At 44.5% G+C, this 19,307-nt stretch overlaps 4 protein-coding genes and 3 non-coding genes across 7 annotated transcripts; 4 read left to right on the forward strand and 3 right to left on the reverse strand.

The window, feature by feature from the left end:
• Positions 1 to 395: 395 nt before the first annotated feature.
• On the reverse strand, positions 396 to 1,271 carry DL89DRAFT_166689 (uncharacterized protein). Its single transcript, XM_040883736.1, has one exon. The coding sequence runs from the start codon at positions 1,087 to 1,089 to the stop codon at positions 550 to 552; it is 540 nt and encodes a 179-aa protein (XP_040739326.1). The 5' UTR covers positions 1,090 to 1,271; the 3' UTR covers positions 396 to 549.
• Positions 1,272 to 4,910: 3,639 nt separating this feature from the next.
• DL89DRAFT_272025 (uncharacterized protein) lies at positions 4,911 to 5,403 on the forward strand. The gene is made up of 3 exons (XM_040888966.1): positions 4,911 to 4,939; positions 4,976 to 5,049; positions 5,167 to 5,403. Exons 2-3 carry the CDS (start codon positions 4,976 to 4,978, stop codon positions 5,339 to 5,341), a joined length of 249 nt encoding a protein of 82 aa, XP_040739327.1. The 5' UTR covers positions 4,911 to 4,939; the 3' UTR covers positions 5,342 to 5,403.
• A 793-nt stretch (positions 5,404 to 6,196) lies between these two features.
• Positions 6,197 to 6,268, forward strand: DL89DRAFT_t215. Its single transcript has one exon. It is a non-coding gene; the product is annotated as a tRNA-Trp (tRNA).
• Positions 6,269 to 7,842: 1,574 nt separating this feature from the next.
• On the reverse strand, positions 7,843 to 8,608 carry DL89DRAFT_276420 (flavodoxin-like protein; the record flags this gene model as incomplete). The annotated part of the gene is made up of 2 exons (XM_040889393.1): positions 7,843 to 8,373; positions 8,525 to 8,608. The coding sequence occupies 2 exons, from the start codon at positions 8,606 to 8,608 to the stop codon at positions 7,843 to 7,845; spliced, it is 615 nt and encodes a 204-aa protein (XP_040739328.1).
• A 222-nt stretch (positions 8,609 to 8,830) lies between these two features.
• DL89DRAFT_262038 (uncharacterized protein) lies at positions 8,831 to 10,411 on the forward strand (the record flags this gene model as incomplete). The annotated part of the gene is made up of 1 exon (XM_040885861.1): positions 8,831 to 10,411. One exon carries the CDS (start codon positions 8,831 to 8,833, stop codon positions 10,409 to 10,411), a length of 1,581 nt encoding a protein of 526 aa, XP_040739329.1.
• A 4,151-nt stretch (positions 10,412 to 14,562) lies between these two features.
• DL89DRAFT_t216 lies at positions 14,563 to 14,644 on the forward strand. Its single transcript has one exon. It is a non-coding gene; the product is annotated as a tRNA-Ser (tRNA).
• A 325-nt stretch (positions 14,645 to 14,969) lies between these two features.
• On the reverse strand, positions 14,970 to 15,042 carry DL89DRAFT_t217. Its single transcript has one exon. It is a non-coding gene; the product is annotated as a tRNA-Thr (tRNA).
• Positions 15,043 to 19,307: the final 4,265 nt, after the last annotated feature.

Below are 19,307 nucleotides of genomic sequence, written 5' to 3' on the forward strand. Positions count from 1 at the left end.
GCATCGGCAAGTTGGGCCTGCTAGGAAACATTTCTGGCTGCACCTACGTTAATTCCAAATGCCTCACCCCACCTGAAAGCCCCGCGGCCAATAAGCACCTCCAGGCCAGCGTCATCGATGGCAAAGGTCAAGGGCTGCTGCTGATCGCTGTCTTCGTTCTCATACTGCATCTCGGGATACAACTCTGCAGCATCGATGTGTATGCCGATGTAGGTGTCGTAATAAAGGCATTGATTGGGCATGTAACCGTAGTAGTATCCGCTGCTTGCATCATATACGAGCCGAGAAGTAACATGTTGGCTTTGCAAGGCATCCAGGGCATCGAAATCATGTATACTTTCCGACCTGTCCTACTCCAGACGCATATCGCCGGCATATGTGGCATTGGATGGGGCTCCGATAGCGTAAAGAATGGACTGACAGAGGGCTTAACAGACTGTGCAGATGAATAGACATCCATTGCTTCAGATTTCTCCACATCAGGTGATTTGGCGCGACACCCTGTGGCCTTGTCTGTTCCTGGATTCCCCGATGTACATTTCCCGGATGCTACAGAATACGGGACCAACATAGGCGGAGTTCTTGGGTGGTCTGCTGGCTGTCTGCGCCAGTATTGTCAGCCTGCTGCTGCTGCTTCGGTATCGTTCGGGAAGCAGTAGTCCTAGGGGCAGGTAAAATACTGGCTAGATCCGAAAACTTGCCATGCTTCACATTGGGCATGACCGGCTTGCCTATATGTTTTTCTTTCACTGCCGCCGATGCACCAGGAGCGGGGTTGTGTCCAGGTATCAAACCGACATCTATTTTGATTTTGTTGCTGCCACCTTGATGTGACGACACCCTCGGAGGCGGAAAAATCACCGCCAACCTTGTGTCTAAGGCACATGATGGCTGCATGGACTGCCTCGACCCTCCTTTCCTCTCATTTGTGGCAGGAGTTCTACACAGCACATCGGATTCTAACTCCGACGATAACTCTGATGACAATCCGTATCCAGGTGCTACTGAGAAGTCCATTGCATCAGATAGATTATTGTAGTAGTGGGTTTGATGCTGTTTGTACAAATGTGTGTTGACACGGCACACCATCCAAGCGAGTACACCAGTATTATGATCAGCCGTGCGAGAATTGAAGAAGGACTAGCATGGCCGTATTAGTTCCATTGCCCACGACCTTGTCTATATAACATAGCTCCTACCCATTTTGTCTAGGCGGTAAATGTCTGCCCAATGGTAGGTCTGTCACATTTGGAGGAACACTTTTGCTCGACTCGTAAAATAGCTGTTGGAAAAGCATCAGTGCTGAGCTGCTGGGGTAGAGCGATACTCCGGTATTAATTGGATATTTAATGTATATCACTACTAGAACAGGCAGTGTCGAGCGACTGAGGAAGAAAAAGAAGGCTATTGCTGCGGATGAGGAAATAGTCAAGACTAAGGGTTGGGATGAACAAATATTTGCATCTCACTACCCCCACAGCTAGTATTCTAAATTTTACATCTCAACTGTCGGGGACTGCTCCTGAATCTACGAAAATGAACTGTGGCATATCTAGAGCGCCGTCCTTCATTCCACGCCTATTGCGCCAAATTGCCAATTCAATCATATTGGCAATCATCGCTGGGGCTCTGATCGTCTGCAGTACTGGCATGTGTCTGGTCAATTCAGCAAACCGTCGGAACGGTACATCCTCCAGTACACCAAATATACTTGGCACTGAAATGATCTCCAGGGATGGGAAAATTGTAGGTGAATCTAAAGCAAACTCTGGATATTTTGGGTGTTCGCACCAGGCAACAGACAAGTGGATTAGCATCGGCAAACACAACAACAGCTGAGCAAACTGCTCAGTTGCAATTGGGAAATGTATCTCCAGTCGCTGTAGCACAAAAACTTGGTCCTCACTTGGATTGATCGTTCTAAGGCAGGGAAGTGGGATTCGGCGCACCCTCAGATCAAGCATGTGTAAGTTGTAGCACATGGTGAGCAGCGGTCGCAGATCAACGTCACAGCACCGAGGATCTTCAGGGATGTCTCTCGATGTATCCCCGATAACACGCAGCAGGCGAAGAGCTGGTGTGTCACAAAGGTAGAAATCGACAGTGGTATCTCTTTGTGGCAGCTCAATTACGAGGTCAAGCAGCTGTGGGTATCGTATCCGTCGCTGGAAGCTTACGCAGAGGTCTGCATCACTTGCAAGCCGCAAATAAGTTAGACTTGGTAGTTCAAAATGCTCCTGATCGAAATCGTCCGTGTTACCATCGCCATGCAGTAGAACCGAAAGCTCCAAATCAAGTAACTTCAGGTTTGGAAAAGCGGACATAGTAGTGTCGGCAGAGCTTTGTCTGAACAGAAACAGGATGTCGCGCAAACTAAAGTTTTTCATAGTCAGTGAGGTCAGCGACTGCGAAATCGCTTGCGATACAACCCAAGGTCTATTTGCGGTGGATATTGGGATAGACTTGCAGACATACAATGTGCTAAGCGGCTGGTCTATGTCTGCTAGTTCTGGCGGTATTGTAGCAGTTGATACCAACGTGCGCAGCAGAGGCATACGAGGGACTAGGCTGTACAATGGATGCATATCGGATATTGTGTCGGTACCAGTAGCCATATACTCTAACCGCTCGATGCAGCTGAAGTTTTCGATAAGATAGTCACTGAATGTAGTCGTCAAGTCTTGGCTGCGTGAAATCAGCCAGCTACGATTGCGCTCAAGATACTGCCGGATTACCATCGACCGGATCGCAGGGAAGCTTATCGAGCTTATTTGCTGGTCAATCAAGAACCTTTGCAATACGACCGAGTCTACCACACACGTCGATGCATCGATAACCAAGTGTTCGATTTGCCTGCGCTGCTCCGACGGTATGCGGTCTAGAGAATGAGCGCTCCAGGTAGCAGCCCGGTCAACCCCTGCTCCATACCGCTGAAGGTTACAACACATGATCCGATACAGATAGGGCAAGGTTGCCTGGCGAACACGTCGACATGTGCTGAGTAGTGGTATAAGCCGCGCATTATGGACTTTTAGGTGCTGTCGTGGCTCAGAAACCACATGCAGAGTGTAAAACTCACAGATAACTTTGTCCAGAACCAGGTCTGGCAATGAACTCAAACAAACCATTATCAGCGTATAATAGTAAACATTCGGCGAACAAAAGAGGCAAGGCACTTTGTTGGCCCCGGAGCAGCAACCCACTTTACTTATTGACAGGATATGTGCCAACGAAGGTGCTGCGAATAGCCTTCCCAAGCTTGATGTCTGGTGCGCATTTGTGGATTGCTTCATCACTGGGGACCACATGGCCCTTTCCCTGGATGAGCGCGTGCTTTTCGCCTAGAATTAGCTTCATCGACAATTTGGGTGGTCGAGACTCCTCCAACTCTGCGGCTATATTCTCGGTGGAGGCTGCAGCAACGAGTCTAGCAATGTTTTTGCCCGCTAGTCTACCGCCAGATGCCGCAGCTCCAGCAAACTTGATCTGTGCCCGGTTGCAAATGTCACCCACAGCGAAAATGTGGGGGTAATTGGGGTCGTCAAGCTGCAGCGAACTCTTGACACGGATACCATTAGGCGTGAACATCGGTTCAGCTGTCGACGATGGCAGTTTGATAAGAGTCTCCTTGGTCTTGGCACCCAGGCAGTTGAACACCAGATCTGCTTTGACCTTCTCACCGCTGCTAGTCTCAATAACTACATTGCGCTTGACTGAGTTTACTAGCTCAGGGAGGATATCTGAAAACTCAAGTGCCTCACTCGATCCCAGATCATCAACAGGGGTCTCATTGACTACCCGCTGACTGAACAGAGTATTGACACCCAGCTTGCGCAGAATATCAGCTGCTCCCTGCCGGAACTCATGTAGGAATGGCCCAGGCACAGGTAGGTCGCGTGAATGTACTAGCGTAATGGTCTTCTCAGGGAAATCCGTCTTTAGATCCGCTGCCAGCTCTGTACCGACTGCTCCTCCACCGACAACTACGATGGATTCGGCGCTTTTGATTAAAGCATGGTCGTACTCAAGGTCCCTAATGAATTCGTCCTTGGTGGATGCGCTAACACCGATAGGCGCTTGGCGACTGACCCCCATGGCCAAGACCAAATAATCGAATTCGAGCCGTTCCTGAGATCCAGCCAGCTCAACAAAGTGCGGAGTGACTTGAGAGATAATTTCTTTGCGGATGATAAACGATGGGTGCTGCAGCCATGGCATCGAAGAGTACGGTGCCCACAGCCTGCGCCCATAGTCCAGTTGACTCAGTCCACGCGTCATACCTAGGTAATGCACGAATCCGTCACGCCTGTCAACTAGCGTGATCTGGATGTTTGGGTTGGGTGGTGCCTGTTTGGTACCATCGTAGTCGCTGTTTGTAGCCAACAGATGCGTGTATAGCGCTTTGGCGACACCGAGTCCGCCATAATTTCCGCCGGCAATGATAATGCGAATAGGGGTACTGAGAACCGCCATATCTGTCTGGCTAATGTTGAAAAGGCGTGATAGATAGGAATAAGAGAACAAAAGGTGATGAGTGGAACACTTTTGGACAAGAGGTCGAAGAGCTTTAGCATATTTATATGCCGGTCATCAAGCTTGAAAAATGCCAAGACTTGCTCAATGTTTATGTCCCTGGGTTTGTCGCCACACTCATGCACAGTCTTTACAATTCGGTGAGATGCCTGTCCAACCCAATCGGATATTCCGTGCAGGAGCAGTATGCATGTTGTAGGCGGCCTCAGAACCCTTCCAATTGGATGCCTGGCTTATCTGTTCATGCACGCTGTGCATACCGCATTTGATAAGGGCTCCACCCGGTAATTGATGTGGGAACGGTAGAAAGCACTGACTGGCTCTAAAGGAATTGGTGTGGGTCTAAAGCACACGATTGGTGGTGTAGGGTAAAAGAAAAACGAGTAGCGAAAGATACCTTACATGTTGTTGTGCGCCCGATGCGGCTGTCCCTGACATCGACATGTCAGCCGAATCAGGTGACAGAAATCCAGGCGCCAACGAGAGCCCCGCTACAGCCTACGATATGGAGGTAGAGTCTAGCCTCTGATAAGTCGCACAGATGGCAGTATTAAAAACTCCCCTGCGCAACTCGTCTATTCCCTTTTCTCTCTTTTCTTCAGTATTAAATATACCTTTAAAACCCCTACACAGTCGACCGACACAACAATGTGAATATGTGTGTAACTTTCGTGTAGCGCAGATTCTGAATAAGCTGTCAAGTGATGGTAACTTAATCCAGAAATATGCGAGCGTTGTGAGCGTATCAGCAATAGAAAGCGACAGAGTCAAGGAATATATATTGATGAAGAAGGCTAAAGAGAAGTAGGAAGGGAGAGGCGAGCGAAAAGGCTTTATACCATCGCTCAGGTGGCACAGCCAAAAAGAAGATAGGAAAAGAACAACAGGATGAAAAGCTATGTAGTTCACAGTAACCAGATCTTGAGATTCCAACAATGTCCATGATCGCCATTCCACCAACAACCATCTGGCACATTCAAATGACCGGTTTGCCATGATGCTCCTATTGATGTGTCAACCCATGCTGACTAGCAGCCAAGCCCGCATCATGAGCAGAGTATTTCTAGTAGTCTAAAGAAATCAAAGCTGATTTAGATAGTATAAACATATTATTACTAGTAGTTAAAACTAGGAGTAGCAAGTCTAGCTGGCAGATTAAAACTGACGGCAGCAATCTAGTGGTGACATTCAGTGCCGAGACAGCGCGGATTCTGCGTGTCAGCGTCAATGGATTCATGGACTCGCTAATCCTGGTGACCCGCACCATAGAAGCTTTTTTGTAAGCCAGTTCCTGTAAAAAAAAAAGAATATATTGTCTTCAGAAGCCAGCTGATGGAAATACAGCCATGAAGGGGTTTGCTGGGAGTAGAGCGCATATACATTTAAGAGCATGCCAGGCCTGACACTCACAACATGAAGTCAAAGCAGCAATAAAGTAATGCACAGCAGCTTTGCTAGGAATGATCCAGTCACTGGGGACGATATCGCAAGTTCAGATGGTTAGCTTGGGCAAGTACAGTTTGCATCCTACTGGGCCCAAAGCAAACAGGCGACAGAGGGGTGATCGGTATGCATGCTTATCAACATATTGCGCTATTAGTAATTATCATGACTATAGCCTGAAATGAGCCAATTTCAGAACTTGTTATTTCATTGGTTCGATGGGGCCTTGGCGCAATGGTAGCGCGTTCGCCTCCAGAGCGAAAGGTTGTTGGTTCGACTCCTGCAGGCCCCATTGTTTTTTGTTGGCCCGGGTCGCCCCCTTCTTGTCTTTTTAGGACCAACGTGGCCACCACATTTGCACATTGGGTACCGACTGGTTTTTTTTCTCTTTTCTAAACCCCATTTGCGAAGATCAATGCATGTCGGGAACATCAGCTAAAAATACATGTTCCTGACAGCCTGCTTACAAAAGACAGCCTGTGGTCCTGCAGGCCCATGATCTAAAAATAAGACAGACAGCGTAGTCGTAGAATTGTGTAGCTTGGTTAGTAGCAGTAGCGTGTTGATGCAACGTTTTGACAAACAAACCTGTCTGGTGTGCCGCCATGCATGGTCTGAAAATAGCTTTCTCTCACGTATCATCAGAAGCTGCATGATGCCGAGTTGCACTCTTTCTTTTGTGCCAAAGACACATCGGGCTGCTTGCCCAGGTTTCTTGCAGAAACAGGGCAACGCAGTTGCATATCTTAAAGCAAACAAACCTGCTGGAGCCTAGCGCAATACCGACGCGCTGCTAAAAATAGATAGATTCGGTGCGTGCTGGTGGAGATGGGTATATAATCCACTGTAGATACCTCCATCGAAAAGGCTCCAGACCACAACAAAAAACATACACCTACACCCGAAAATGAAGCTCCCCACCATTGCCACGCTCAGCGTTTCCGCTCTCCTCTCATCGTCTCAGCTAGTCTCCGGCTATGCCATCAACGGAGACAGCGTCAACTGCCGCTCCGGTCCTGGCACCAGCAACAGCGTTGTCCGCACATACAGCCGTGGTGACGACGTCACTCTCTCCTGCCAAACCGAAGGCGAGACAATCAGGGGCGACTCCCTGTGGGGCAAGACCCAGGACGGCTGCTATGTTGCCGACTATTATGTCCAGACCGGAACCAGTAACTATGTTGTTGGCAAGTGCGATGCGTCCAGTGGTGACCCTGGAACCCCTGGTCCCTCTGGCAACACCAACCCTGGGTCGGCAGGTCCAATGGGTGATGACTACCCGTACAACGGCAACTGTGATATTGTCGACAAGTGGCGGTACTACTCATGCCAGTGTGTCAGTTTTGTTGCCTGGCGCATTAACTCGCGTCTGGGCATCGATTTCCACAACCGCTACAAGGGCAATGCATGGGGCAATGCCAACCAGTGGGATGACGCAGCACGCGCCTCGGGTGTCACAGTTAATGACACGCCAGCTCCAGGAGCAGTGGGCCAGACTGACCGCGGCAGCACATACGGCCACGTCGTGTGGGTCTCCAGCGTCTCGGGAGATATGGTCACCATTGAAGAATACAACTACAAGCGCCACAAGTACGGCACACGCACTGTCCACAAGAGTGCATTCAACTATATCCATCTCAAAAACTAAAGCAGCTGTTCCATAGCACACCAGTAATACATCTTCAGCAAACATTTGCTTCTAGCGTATATATCTCCAATGGCCAGCGCATGTCGTATGGTAGCTACTTTACAGCCATTCCTAGACCTCTATGTTCAGCAAGACGATGATTAGACCGATATTTTTTTCATTTCATCTATTGTTTTACACATGAGATGGCACACAATAAAAAGCATGTGTTGAATTAGTTAAGCCGAGAGGCGGGCAACGACCTTGGCAAACTCCTCGCCCTGTGTCACAGCCACAGACAGTTCCTTCTCGTTAGGTTGACGGGAGCCATCGCCACCAGCAACAGTTCCAGTGCCCCAGGGCGACCCGCCAACAACCTCCGAGTTGTCAAACAGATTCTGGTTACGGAATCCAGTAGGCACGTAGATCATGCCATGGTGTGCCAGATTGGGCAGGAAGGAGAATGCGGTTGTCTCCTGCCCACCATGCTGTGAGCCTGTAGAGAAGAAAATGCCAGCAGGCTTGCCGTACAGGGCCCCCTTGGCCCACAGGCTGCCAGTGGCATCAAACAGTGCCTTAACCTGAGCGGGTGCTGCACCAAAGCGGGTTGGGAAGCCAAACAGGAAACCGTCAGCTTCAGTCAGCTTGTCAACAGTGATGACAGGGATATTTGGCTTGGGCGCTGCATGCATTTTGCCAAGGACTTCATCTGGGAGTGTCTCTGGGAACTGGTAATGCTCGATATCAACCAGACCAGTCTTCTCGAGTCCCTCTTTGGAGATCAGTCAGAATTGGTTAGCTATTTCATAATTATTAATATTTTTATTGTTTTCTTGTTCTGATGCCAAATATGGTGCTTCTACGAAACCCCCTTCGGCATCCTGAAAAATTTCAGTTGATACACAATTAATATGCTTCTACTGAGATAGAGGCTGTGTCCCAAGAAATCAACTGAAATTTTTCAGGATGCCGAAGGGGGTTTCGTAGAAGCACCATATTTGGCATCTTTGTTTATTTGTTAATCTAGTTGCTAGAATCTTTTTGGCCACTACTAAACATTCTGTATTTTAAAATATTTATCTACTGCTAGTAATTGATTTCTTATTTGTTAATTGGTTATTCTGATAATAGTTATTTAGTTTCTTTAACTATTTATATTTGTGAATGGCCTCCTTGGGAGTACATCTTAACTCCCTTTTGGGACTTCAGTTGAAGAATAGAGATAATATGCCTGATATATCTGATGCAAGATATACTAGTAATGGCATTGAACAACAAGGATTTGTTCAGCAATCTGATATCTTTATGGATTCATGTGTTGTTGAGATACCTGAATCATATGCTCTTATAGATCAGATTAACAATATTACTCCATTTGTTAGATTGCATAGAGTTTTTGGTGATGGATACAGATTTAAGTATATGAAGTGCATGACAAGTGCAAGAAATGGTAAAGTCTCTGTTTACAAAGTATCTGCTCCAAATGTTGCAATAGCTGATCCTGCACTAACTGATATCTTTCTTAGGATGCATCAGGAACATGTATTTCTTCTGAACTATGATATTACAATGGATTGTTTAAACATATCTTCTAGGGCTGTGATTAAGGAATTTCTTCTTGATAATGAAATCAGTAGCAATGATATTCTTGATGATGAAGATAAAGTTGGAGCAAACTGTATTAGCTGGTTTACTGATGAAGATGAAATAAAAATTAGGAACAAGTTGTATAATAAATTTGTTCAACTTCTAGAAAGTGGTGAGGTTCGTAATCAACTTACTTCTAAGCTATCAGAGCTAGTGATGCCAACTTCTCAGCAATTTGGTGAAACACTTGTTGCTTGCAGGAATGAAGGATTAATGAGACTTGAGCTTACTGTTCACTCTCCTGAGTTGAAAGAAGTAGAATGGAACATAAACTTAATTGCTAGTACACTGGAGTTTCTTAGTGATTGTAGGACATTTGCAACATCTTATGAAAAGCAATGGATGGCACTAGTTGATCAGATTTATAACAAAAATATGTTATGCATTTACTTCCATAAAGAACATGCTCTTGGTTACTGCCATTGGTTCAATAGGACAACTATGAAGAAACAAGGAATAGCTAAAAAGTTGAAAGAGAATGAGGATGTGATGACTGTTGTTTCCAATCTTACATTTAATGGGCACCCAACTGTTCTTCTAACATATGCTACCAGCAGTGGTCCTGTTGAATCAGAAGTTGTTCTAAGAAGAGATAACACAAACATCACCATTGTTCCAAGTCAGAGGAATTCTTTCTGGCCTGTTGCTTCAAGAGAAAGACAACAACACACATTTGCTGAAATGGGACTTGTAAACTATCGTGGGATGCATATTGATTGGCTAACTGCTCAACAAGCAAGAGAGAAAGTTTGTCTCTCAACTCTCTCAAGTATTAGTGAGGATGCTGATGACCTAGGAATAGATGATCTTATTGCTGATATCAGCAACATTGAACTTGATGATCTAGAACCCATATACATAAGAGAAAATACTGATCTTAGGCCAGCTAGATACAAAGTTGCTTATAACATACTTCATGCTGGAGATGAGTTCCTAGTTAGTCATTATTTCTTATATACTTTTAGAGGGTTGCCATTCTACTATCTAGATATCTATATGATTCACAATGAAGTAGTTAGCAGTACTCACACTCATATCAAAATACAAGCAAGTAGTCCATTTGGTGAATATATTGCTTCTATTATTGGTGAACCAAATCAAGAAGTAGTACTTAAAGTAGCTAGAATTCATAATCGTATTATCCATATTGCGAGGATCTAGTTTTAAAATGGGCAGTTAGCAACCATTACTTCCATATCTGCACAACTGTAGTTGCATACATCAAACACATGCTTAATAGTAACACCCTTATCTTCTGAAACACTCTCAATCCATGCTCTGATATATACTGACAATTTCCTGCTCATACTGAAATTCTTAGTTAGTAGTTGTGCAAGCTTTTCTCTCTCTTGCTCATCAAGGTCAGCAAGTTTTGTAGTGAAGAAAGTGTAGAATGGGCCCATTGTAATAAATGACAACTTTTAAATTTATGAGTGCCTCACAATGATGAATCATCAATTACAAGAACTCAGAGAAAGGGAGTTTCATAAGCTGTACACAAACAAATGGAAGTTTCTGAATGATGACTGGGTAATTTTAAAGCCCACAAAATATCACAGAAGTGAAGTTCATGAAGTAAGAGAAATTAAGCATATAAAAGATACACTTCTTAAACATCTAGGGATGATTCCTGTTTTCTTCTTTCTGAATGTTTTGTTTGGTTGCACTCATTATCCATGTCCTTACAGAAGTGTAGAGAAAGGATTGCTCATCTTGTACCAACTTGTTGAAGGATTGTCAATCAATGAAATGGAAAGATTCATTCCAAGAAGCAGCTATCAAGCTATTCACAATATGTTCTATATTTCTGAAATGAAAGATTTGAACAAGAAACTAACATACTATCTGCAAACAATGTTTTCAACTCCAGAACTACGAGTCTTTGCAGCAAAGATACAGAATCCACAAGGGTTTAAACATGTAACACTAATGTTAGATGGCCATGACTCAAGAGCACTACACAATGGAGCATACAAACCAGATCTCTATTCATTCAAATTGAAAAAATCAGGATATCGCACACAAGTATGCATTGATGTGAATGGAATGGTTCTACTTGTTTCACCAACTGAAGACTGTAGAGATCACCCAGACTCAAGAATGATTAAGAACATGGGGCTACTGAAGAACATATCACCTATTGATTGCATTGTGCTTGATGGTGGCTATCCACAAAGTATTTTGGAAGAGATGACTGAGGAAGAAGAGCAGGATACTTTTGGACTGCACAACTTTTGTTTACCAGTAAGAAAGCAGAGAGGAACAAGTTTATCAGAAACAGAAGCTGAATATAATTCCCATCTTGGATCATTCCGTTCAATGGTAGAAAATACATTTGGAGAACTAGGCAATACATTCAAAAGGCTGTCAAACAGGGAGATTGTTAGAGTAAAGAATAGGAATGTTTACAATGTGCAAATGAAGTTATGCTGCTTACTCTATAATATGAAGAAGTTACTAGCAAACAGTGATGTACATATTGATCATCATCACTCACTCTGGGTTATGAGTAACTTTGATTACCCTGATACACATGATAAGTCAACACAAGTGGAACCAATACATACTTTGCCCCAAAAAGCAGAGTTAGAAGCATCTATTGTTGAAATTCAAAATCGATTCCTTCAATCTAAAATTGATGATACATATGATTGCTTGGTGCATATTGATTAATTACAGATGGAGTACTAATGACTTGATGACTTGAATATGATGTTTTAAAATGGCACAGTTTGAATCTTTCTAAAAATGATTGTATATATGATTGCTTGGTGCATATCTACTTATTACAGATGGGGTTCTAACAACTTGATGAATTTATTACGATTTTTTAAAATGGCATAGTTTGATTCTTTTTAAAATTGATAATATATATGATTACTTGGTATTAGAAAAATAGTTATAAATAGGATGATAATGACTTGATGACTTGAACATGATGTTTTAAAATGGAACCTTTTGATTAAGTCTAGTTCTATAAGGAGATCAGTCAGAATTGGTTAGCTATTTCATAATTATTAATATTTTTATTGTTTTCTTGTTCTGATGCCAAATATGGTGCTTCTACGAAACCCCCTTCGGCATCCTGAAAAATTTCAGTTGATACACAATTAATATGCTTCTACTGAGATAGAGGCTGTGTCCCAAGAAATCAACTGAAATTTTTCAGGATGCCGAAGGGGGTTTCGTAGAAGCACCATATTTGGCATCTTTGTTTATTTGTTAATCTAGTTGCTAGAATCTTTTTGGCCACTACTAAACATTCTGTATTTTAAAATATTTATCTACTGCTAGTAATTGATTTCTTATTTGTTAATTGGTTATTCTGATAATAGTTATTTAGTTTCTTTAACTATTTATATTTGTGAATGGCCTCCTTTAATTGACTGCGAAACAGTATGGATATGGCCGTAGGTCGAGTAGGAGATGATGAAAACCTTGGGGAGAGCCATTTTTGTTGTGGTAAGTGATTGTGTATAAAAAAGCTGCAGAAAAGAAGGGGAGAGCAGGTTGATATAGTGATACTGCACGAGTTGTTTATAGGGGTAAGTTGATGTCGAAAGCCAGACAGCGGGAACAGATGCTGGGCTTATATACTAGGTGCAGCTACAAATTGAATACTAATAGTAGATGCTGTCTGACTAACAGCTAGTAACTTGTTATAATCGCAGAAGGCAATTTGTCATGATTGGCCAGCTGATAATTTGCCATTAGCAAGCAGTGCTGTGGTATTAAAAATCAGGCAGCAGGTGGGTTTAGTCATTGTGCTCCCGGCACTGTTCCCTAAAGCAGTAGTGTTTCCTGTGAGGAGCGGGTCAGCTTCTAAAATAATTCATATGGCACCAAGCATGCCTTGGTCAGCTAATTGAGTATTGGAGGTATTGGTAAGGTGCTTTCCTAGCTCGCTGGCTCAGTAGAGTGGGCTCTTAAAAGGTTGACCTAGTGATTCTTGGTAGAGCTCATATGGATGCTGCTGCATAATGGTACCAGTAGTTGAGAGTGAATGGGGTATCAGAAAATTAGATTACTTCTCATCTTTTTCTTTTTCTCATTCTTTCTTTTTTATTCTCGAATTGGTCCAGTCACTGGTCTGGTCACTCTCCTTTTTTTCACTAACTCCCTAATATCTCGTTAAGACTAGCTTGGTTTGTCTTTTCTCAATATATTATCCTTTACTTGGGTGCTACAGCCCAACCTAGCTCAATATCTCATAACCTCAGACATGGAGTAGGTAAGTAGGGTAGGCCTACTAGTTCCAGACCAAGGCACCTATAGATATCTTCAAGAACACCTTGGGTAGGTAATCAAACCTATAGGTATGTAGTGCTTTTTGCTGACAAATAGGCATATATGTTTCTCTTCAACTAGTGTAAAGGGGTAAAAAGTTGATAATTTTTCAACTATGGCACTATATAAAGTGGCTATAAAATGGCCACTTCAAAAGGGTATCATAGAAACAATGGACTAGAAAGAAAGAAGAAAGAAGAAAGAAGATCTTAGTGGACAGGAGATTAATTGTTATGATACCTATAGAGAATTGTAGAAGCAGGTAATAGTAATTGACAATATCTTCTGATCTGGAATAAGGAATATATTGATCACATAATGTTGATAGGGAAACTGGTTTTCAACACCACAACCAGCATAGAGTAAACAAAATGGCAGTCAAGAAGAGTAAGGAAGCCAGCTTAGCAAATTCCTAAAGTACTATATTACTAGTGTTTGGTATGAAAACAATTGGTCTAGAAAGGAAGCTTAGTTAAGTCTGTTATCCAATATTAGCCCAGAATACTCAGTACTTCTTAAAGCCCATCAGAAACTCTTAGAGGGATCTGAAAACATGGGAAGTAGACTATGGATAAAAAAACATATCTACAAGTATATGATTAAGCAGTATAAACAGTAGTATAACAGAGCAGCAGTGATTATGCATAGCACACTATTGATCAGTAGGAGGTCAGCTGCAATGATACAGTGTGTGGGATACATTCTTATGGCATTCTCACCAACTCTGGTCTATAGTAGATTGTCTACATAGATGTTCTACTAGGAAGCACTAAACATTGTATAAAACAAAGATTGGTTGATATGCCAAAAACTCACTTTTCTATACTGAAACATGAATCAGGATTTCAATCAACATGTATAGATTTTCAATCAACATGTATAGATCTGGCCTATTATTGCTATTGTCGCTGATGGAATCAGATGCGCCGAGCTGGCATTTGTACAGATACCACATAGAGGGTATTTAGATGATCGCCAAAGTTAAATATTAGTAAGGAATAATTTGCAGCCAATAAGAAATATGCGACGCTTTGGCCGAGTGGTTAAGGCGATGCCCTGCTAAGGCATTGTAGTTTCTACGCGCAGGTTCGAATCCTGCAGGCGTCGATTTTTGCACCAGTTGCTTTTTTGTTTTGTAAGACGGTTTCTGTGGCGAAGTTCACCTTTAGGCCAAATGCTGGGTGGTTGATGTGGCATTCTGTAGAGTTGTGGTGTGTTTTTATTTAATGGTGGAGAGGAGGCGCCCAGGCCCTTTCTTTCGCTATCCAACCCTTATCGCTTGTATTTTTGAAAAATTGGCACCACCGCAGGAAGAGACACAGGCAGGGGCATGGGGCACCCCGGGAAGGTGTCTGTATTTGCGCAGCGGCCAAGAGCACAAGCAAAAAAGAAACCGCACCAACTCGGCATAAAAGGGAGGGGCAAAAATGACTGCCTTCTGCCAGAATCGAACTGGCGACCTTCTGCTTACTAGGCAGACGCTCTGCCAACTGAGCCAAGAAGGCATTCCAACTTCTGATTTTCAGAAAATCGGCACGTATCCAATAGAATCATTCGCCAAGCTAGATTGATCGGCATTCATACTAGTAATTCCTCGCGGCCTATGCTTATACAGCTCTATTTGAGTATGACTGCCAGTGGGCTATGTGTAATTCAGAACACATGGGGTGGTTGGTGTTCTAGTTCTGGCGAATCTATTTTTTTTGGCCAACCTATCTACAGTATCTCCCAAATCACTAGGACACTCTTTGCTATTACACTTATTCAATATTAATTACTAGTGTTGTGCTAATAAGGGGGTGTGGATAAGTTTGGATTTCAAAACTAAAGAAAAAGGGAAAGAGAAAGGAAAACTAGTAATGCCACACATTAGCCTTTTTGAAGATTCTGTTGCAGTGCGATGTCTGACCTCATCAGTGAAACTGAGGTGGAAAGCTGTGATTGTAGTGGTCACAAGTCTCTGCTGGATATCTCCATTGGTTCAGTGCGAGAGCTGCTCTCATTGTCGGTTGACTCGATAACTTCTATGGCATCATCATGGCAGTCATTGTCAACCATGCAACACTAGTACTTATATAAATGCTGAATAGTACATCCTATTATATATTACTTTGCTGAAACTATATATAATGCCTATCAAGTATAGCTATAGTGCTTAAATATCCTATATTAGAAGTCAATTTTTTTTTAAAAAAAATTATACTGCTTAAGATGCTTATAAAAGAATAATTAATTAGTTATATAGAAACCATATACTAAGATAAAAATATAATTAAAAATCTAGAATATTTAGTAGTGACTATAGTTGATGTATTAACTAGAAGAACTAATAAATAAAAGTTACTAATAGGATTTTTAGAGAAGTACTATATTTAATAAAAGAATAAAAATATAAGGTAAATTAAATAAGTGGGGGTTATACAGAGATAATTATCTGCCCATTAACTATTTATGCATGCATAAATAGTTGTTGTGCAGATAACAAACTCTGAATGACCTCCTAGATATATGATATTGGTACCATACTATAGGAGGTCTCTAGATAGTTCAGTACCACCTCTGATCTTGCTCACCATAAAGTAGAATAGCAGTACTAATAAGCCAATGAATATTAGTTTGTAAGTATTCCTGGCTAGGCTACATTTTGCTCTAGACAATGGGTTCTACAGTGCTGATTCTGACCAAATTCTATCAACTTTTGTTATTACAGTGGCTACTTTTATGATAATTTATAGTTTTAATAGCAAGACTATGGCCACTATAAATTTGGCCATAATGGCCTTTGGTGTTGTGTTCAGGTACTACCCTGAGGACACATGAAATAGCTATAATTATAAGCAGAGCAACCTGTGATCACTGCTGACCTCGGCTGCCACTGAGTACAACTATCAGCTGGTCAAGGTATAGAGTCCTGTTGGCAAGATTGTCATCACATAGGCCATGGCCAATTTCCTGGACCAGCTCATTTTGCTGTACAGTATAGCATAATGCAATGTGTACTTGGTTGGTGGTGCATATGCTAGCAGATCAGCCACCTATGCCAAAATCCTGAGCAACATCATATTGTCTAGCAACCGCTATATGGCTCGCGTTGCCCACCACACAGATGCATCAGAGTCGATAACTGAGTGGTGGTTATGCGATGCTAGCACCGTGACTAGCACTCCCAACCATATTTGCTCATTTGAGACCCACATTGCTGCCTCCCGTCATTGTGCCCTAGCATCGGCCATCATATATGGCAGCTGAACAGCATATCCAGCCATTCTCAGAATAAAATTTTCTTCTTGAAAGTGACTGTTTTAATTAAAGCTGAGACAAGAGAGAAACGGATTGAATAGATAGCAGAAAGAAAGGGTTAATTTAGGTGTACTCAGCCTTCTCGGAATCGTCGTTGTCTTTGGAGGCGCGGATCTGGTAGCGGCTACCGAGGACACAGTGGAGCCCAACCGAATGGACAGCGACAACATCCTCGACCTTGAGCCCCTTGGTCTCAGGCAGGAAGAAGAAGCAGAAGACAAAGGCGGCGATGTTGAAGCCCATGAAGAAGAAGAAGGTATAGTCGCCCATAGCCTCCTGCATCGGCGAGAAGTAGACACCGATGGCGAAGGTGAACAGGTAATTGACAGCACCGCCAATGGCAGCCATGGCCGACATGGCGTAGGCCGGGGTCATCTCGGCAGCAGCAGCCCAGGGCAGGGGACCAACACCAAAGTTGAAGAACACGTTGTACAGGAAGACCATGGTGATGACAAGGGCATCAATGCCCTTGATGGAGCCAACAGCCATCAGCATCGAGAAGAGAGCCATGGTACCGTGCGACAGCAGCATCAGGGTACGACGGCCGAAGCGAGCGCCCAACAGCATGCCGACGAACGTGAAAATGGCAGCAACAATCGAAATGACGCACGACAGGATCTGGGCAGTGGTCGGGATCTGCGACGGGTCGTCCTTGGTGGTGCGGTTGAAGATCTGGGTCGAGTAGAAAATGACAGCATTGATGCCGGACATCTGCTGGAAGAACATGAGCATACAGACAACGATGAACTGGTGGCGGAGGTTGTCGGGAGTGCGGCCGAGAATGAGATCCATGACATTCACCTTGGGGGCCTCCTCAGCGCGAGCCTGTGCCTTGGCATCGTCGTCAACCATGTCCTGAAGCTCCTGCTCGATGTCAGCGCCCTTGCGCAGCTTAATCAGAGCAGCACGGGCCTCCTCGACGCGGCCACGAGAGACGAGCCACTTGGGCGACTCGACACAGATGGGGAACAGCAGGGTGGTGGCAACGCCAATAACACCAGTGATACCGAATAGGATGCGCCACAGAGGGGGCTTGGCGAGGCCGAGCGAGACGGCGTTGGCCAGCAGAATACCCACGTTGGTGGCCAGCTGGAGGGTTCCGCCGAGGATATCGCGAGCCTTGGGAGTGGTGATTTCGCCGACATAGACCGACAGGGCACCGTTACAGAAGCCAGCAGCGAAACCGACAAACAGACGGCCGACAATCAGCTGGCCCAGAGATGTGGTGGTCGAGAGAAGGACACCGCCGACCAGGGCAAGCAGCGGGCCCCAGGTGAGCACGAACTTGCGGCCGTACCGGTCGGAGATAGGGTTACCGGCAATGGTGCCGATCAGAGCGCCGATAGCAAAGCAGCCGACAGCCACACCCCAGATGGTGGACTCGGTCGGGATACACGAGGGGAAGGGTCCGTTGTAGTGCTTCTCGCCGGTCACACAGTTGGAGATAACGTCGCCGGGAATGTTGATGACACCAATGTTCCAGCCAAAGTTGACACTGCCCAGGGCAGCCATCATGGCGCAGAAGCACTGGTACTTTGTCACGCTGAGCGTACGCGAGTCGACAGACATGGTTAACAGAGTTTAAATGGTAGCAATAAAGGTATACAAATAGGTAGTCGTAGAGGGAATAGCTGATATTAGTAAGGTGTGGTCGCTTTTGGCGTTGTAGGATGGAGAATTCAGGTATTTTGCAGCCCATGGCACCGACATTTTATAGAGTCTGGAGGTGAACCGTGCCAGTCGAAAGGGAGGAGTGCAAAGTAACCTATGTATGTGCCTTAAGCCTTAACCTGGCACAATCCATGGCAGGGAGAATATGTTCTAGAAGTCAGGCATGTCACACCAGCAGTAGCGCATATTTTCTACTTGCCAGAGCGTAGTCGGGCGACGCTAGGACTCTGCATGAGCTGCCTGTCCGATTGGATCGAATAATGCCGAGGGGGTTCAGACCATCCTCGTGGGAGACTCCGGATTCAGTCCCAAATACCTCTCAAATACATCTAATTGGGTCTGTCGGGTGAGCCCATGATGCGAGGGCGTTGGGGGGAGGGGGAGACAGCAAGCACACTTTGCATTGCAGACCGAGGGAGGCGAGCAGAGAGTGGAGCCACATTTGCACTAGCGCCTCCATTGGGCTTGCTGATCGTACGACCCGGTAGTCTAGGCGATTGACTGACTGAAGACAGCCATGACTGGTCATTTTCAAGACGCTCGTTTGCTCGGAGGTTGGATGAGGGTGGCACGGTCAGCACTGGTCATCTGCACATGGGCGCTAGGCACCTTATCCGGAGATGGTCTTTGAGTAACCTGGTGCAGAATATTTTTCAAAGCCAGTGTGGAGGTTTGTGCACAATAACGCAACTCGCCGTGTATATTTTCGGATCTTTAGGCGAAAAAAAAGCATACGACCGCTCAGTTAGGCAAATTGCACCAGTCAGCGACAAAAATTGACATACACGGGTCCACTGCA

Source organism: Linderina pennispora, assembly GCF_002104995.1.
Source record: "Linderina pennispora strain ATCC 12442 chromosome Unknown DL89scaffold_73, whole genome shotgun sequence".
Taxonomy (NCBI): domain Eukaryota; kingdom Fungi; phylum Kickxellomycota; class Kickxellomycetes; order Kickxellales; family Kickxellaceae; genus Linderina; species Linderina pennispora.

What these genes read in the sequence shown, in the direction of transcription:
- DL89DRAFT_166689 (XM_040883736.1), bottom strand. Translation starts at nt 1,089, where the DNA reads ATGGTGTGCCGTGTCAACACACATTTGTACAAACAGCATCAAACCCAC.
- DL89DRAFT_272025 (XM_040888966.1), top strand. Translation starts at nt 4,976, where the DNA reads ATGTCAGCCGAATCAGGTGACAGAAATCCAGGCGCCAACGAGAGCCCC. An exon ending in GCCTACGATATGGAGGTAGA is followed by an intron (nt 5,050 to 5,166) that starts GTCTAGCCTCTG and finishes ACCCCTACACAG; the next exon opens with TCGACCGACACAACAATGTG.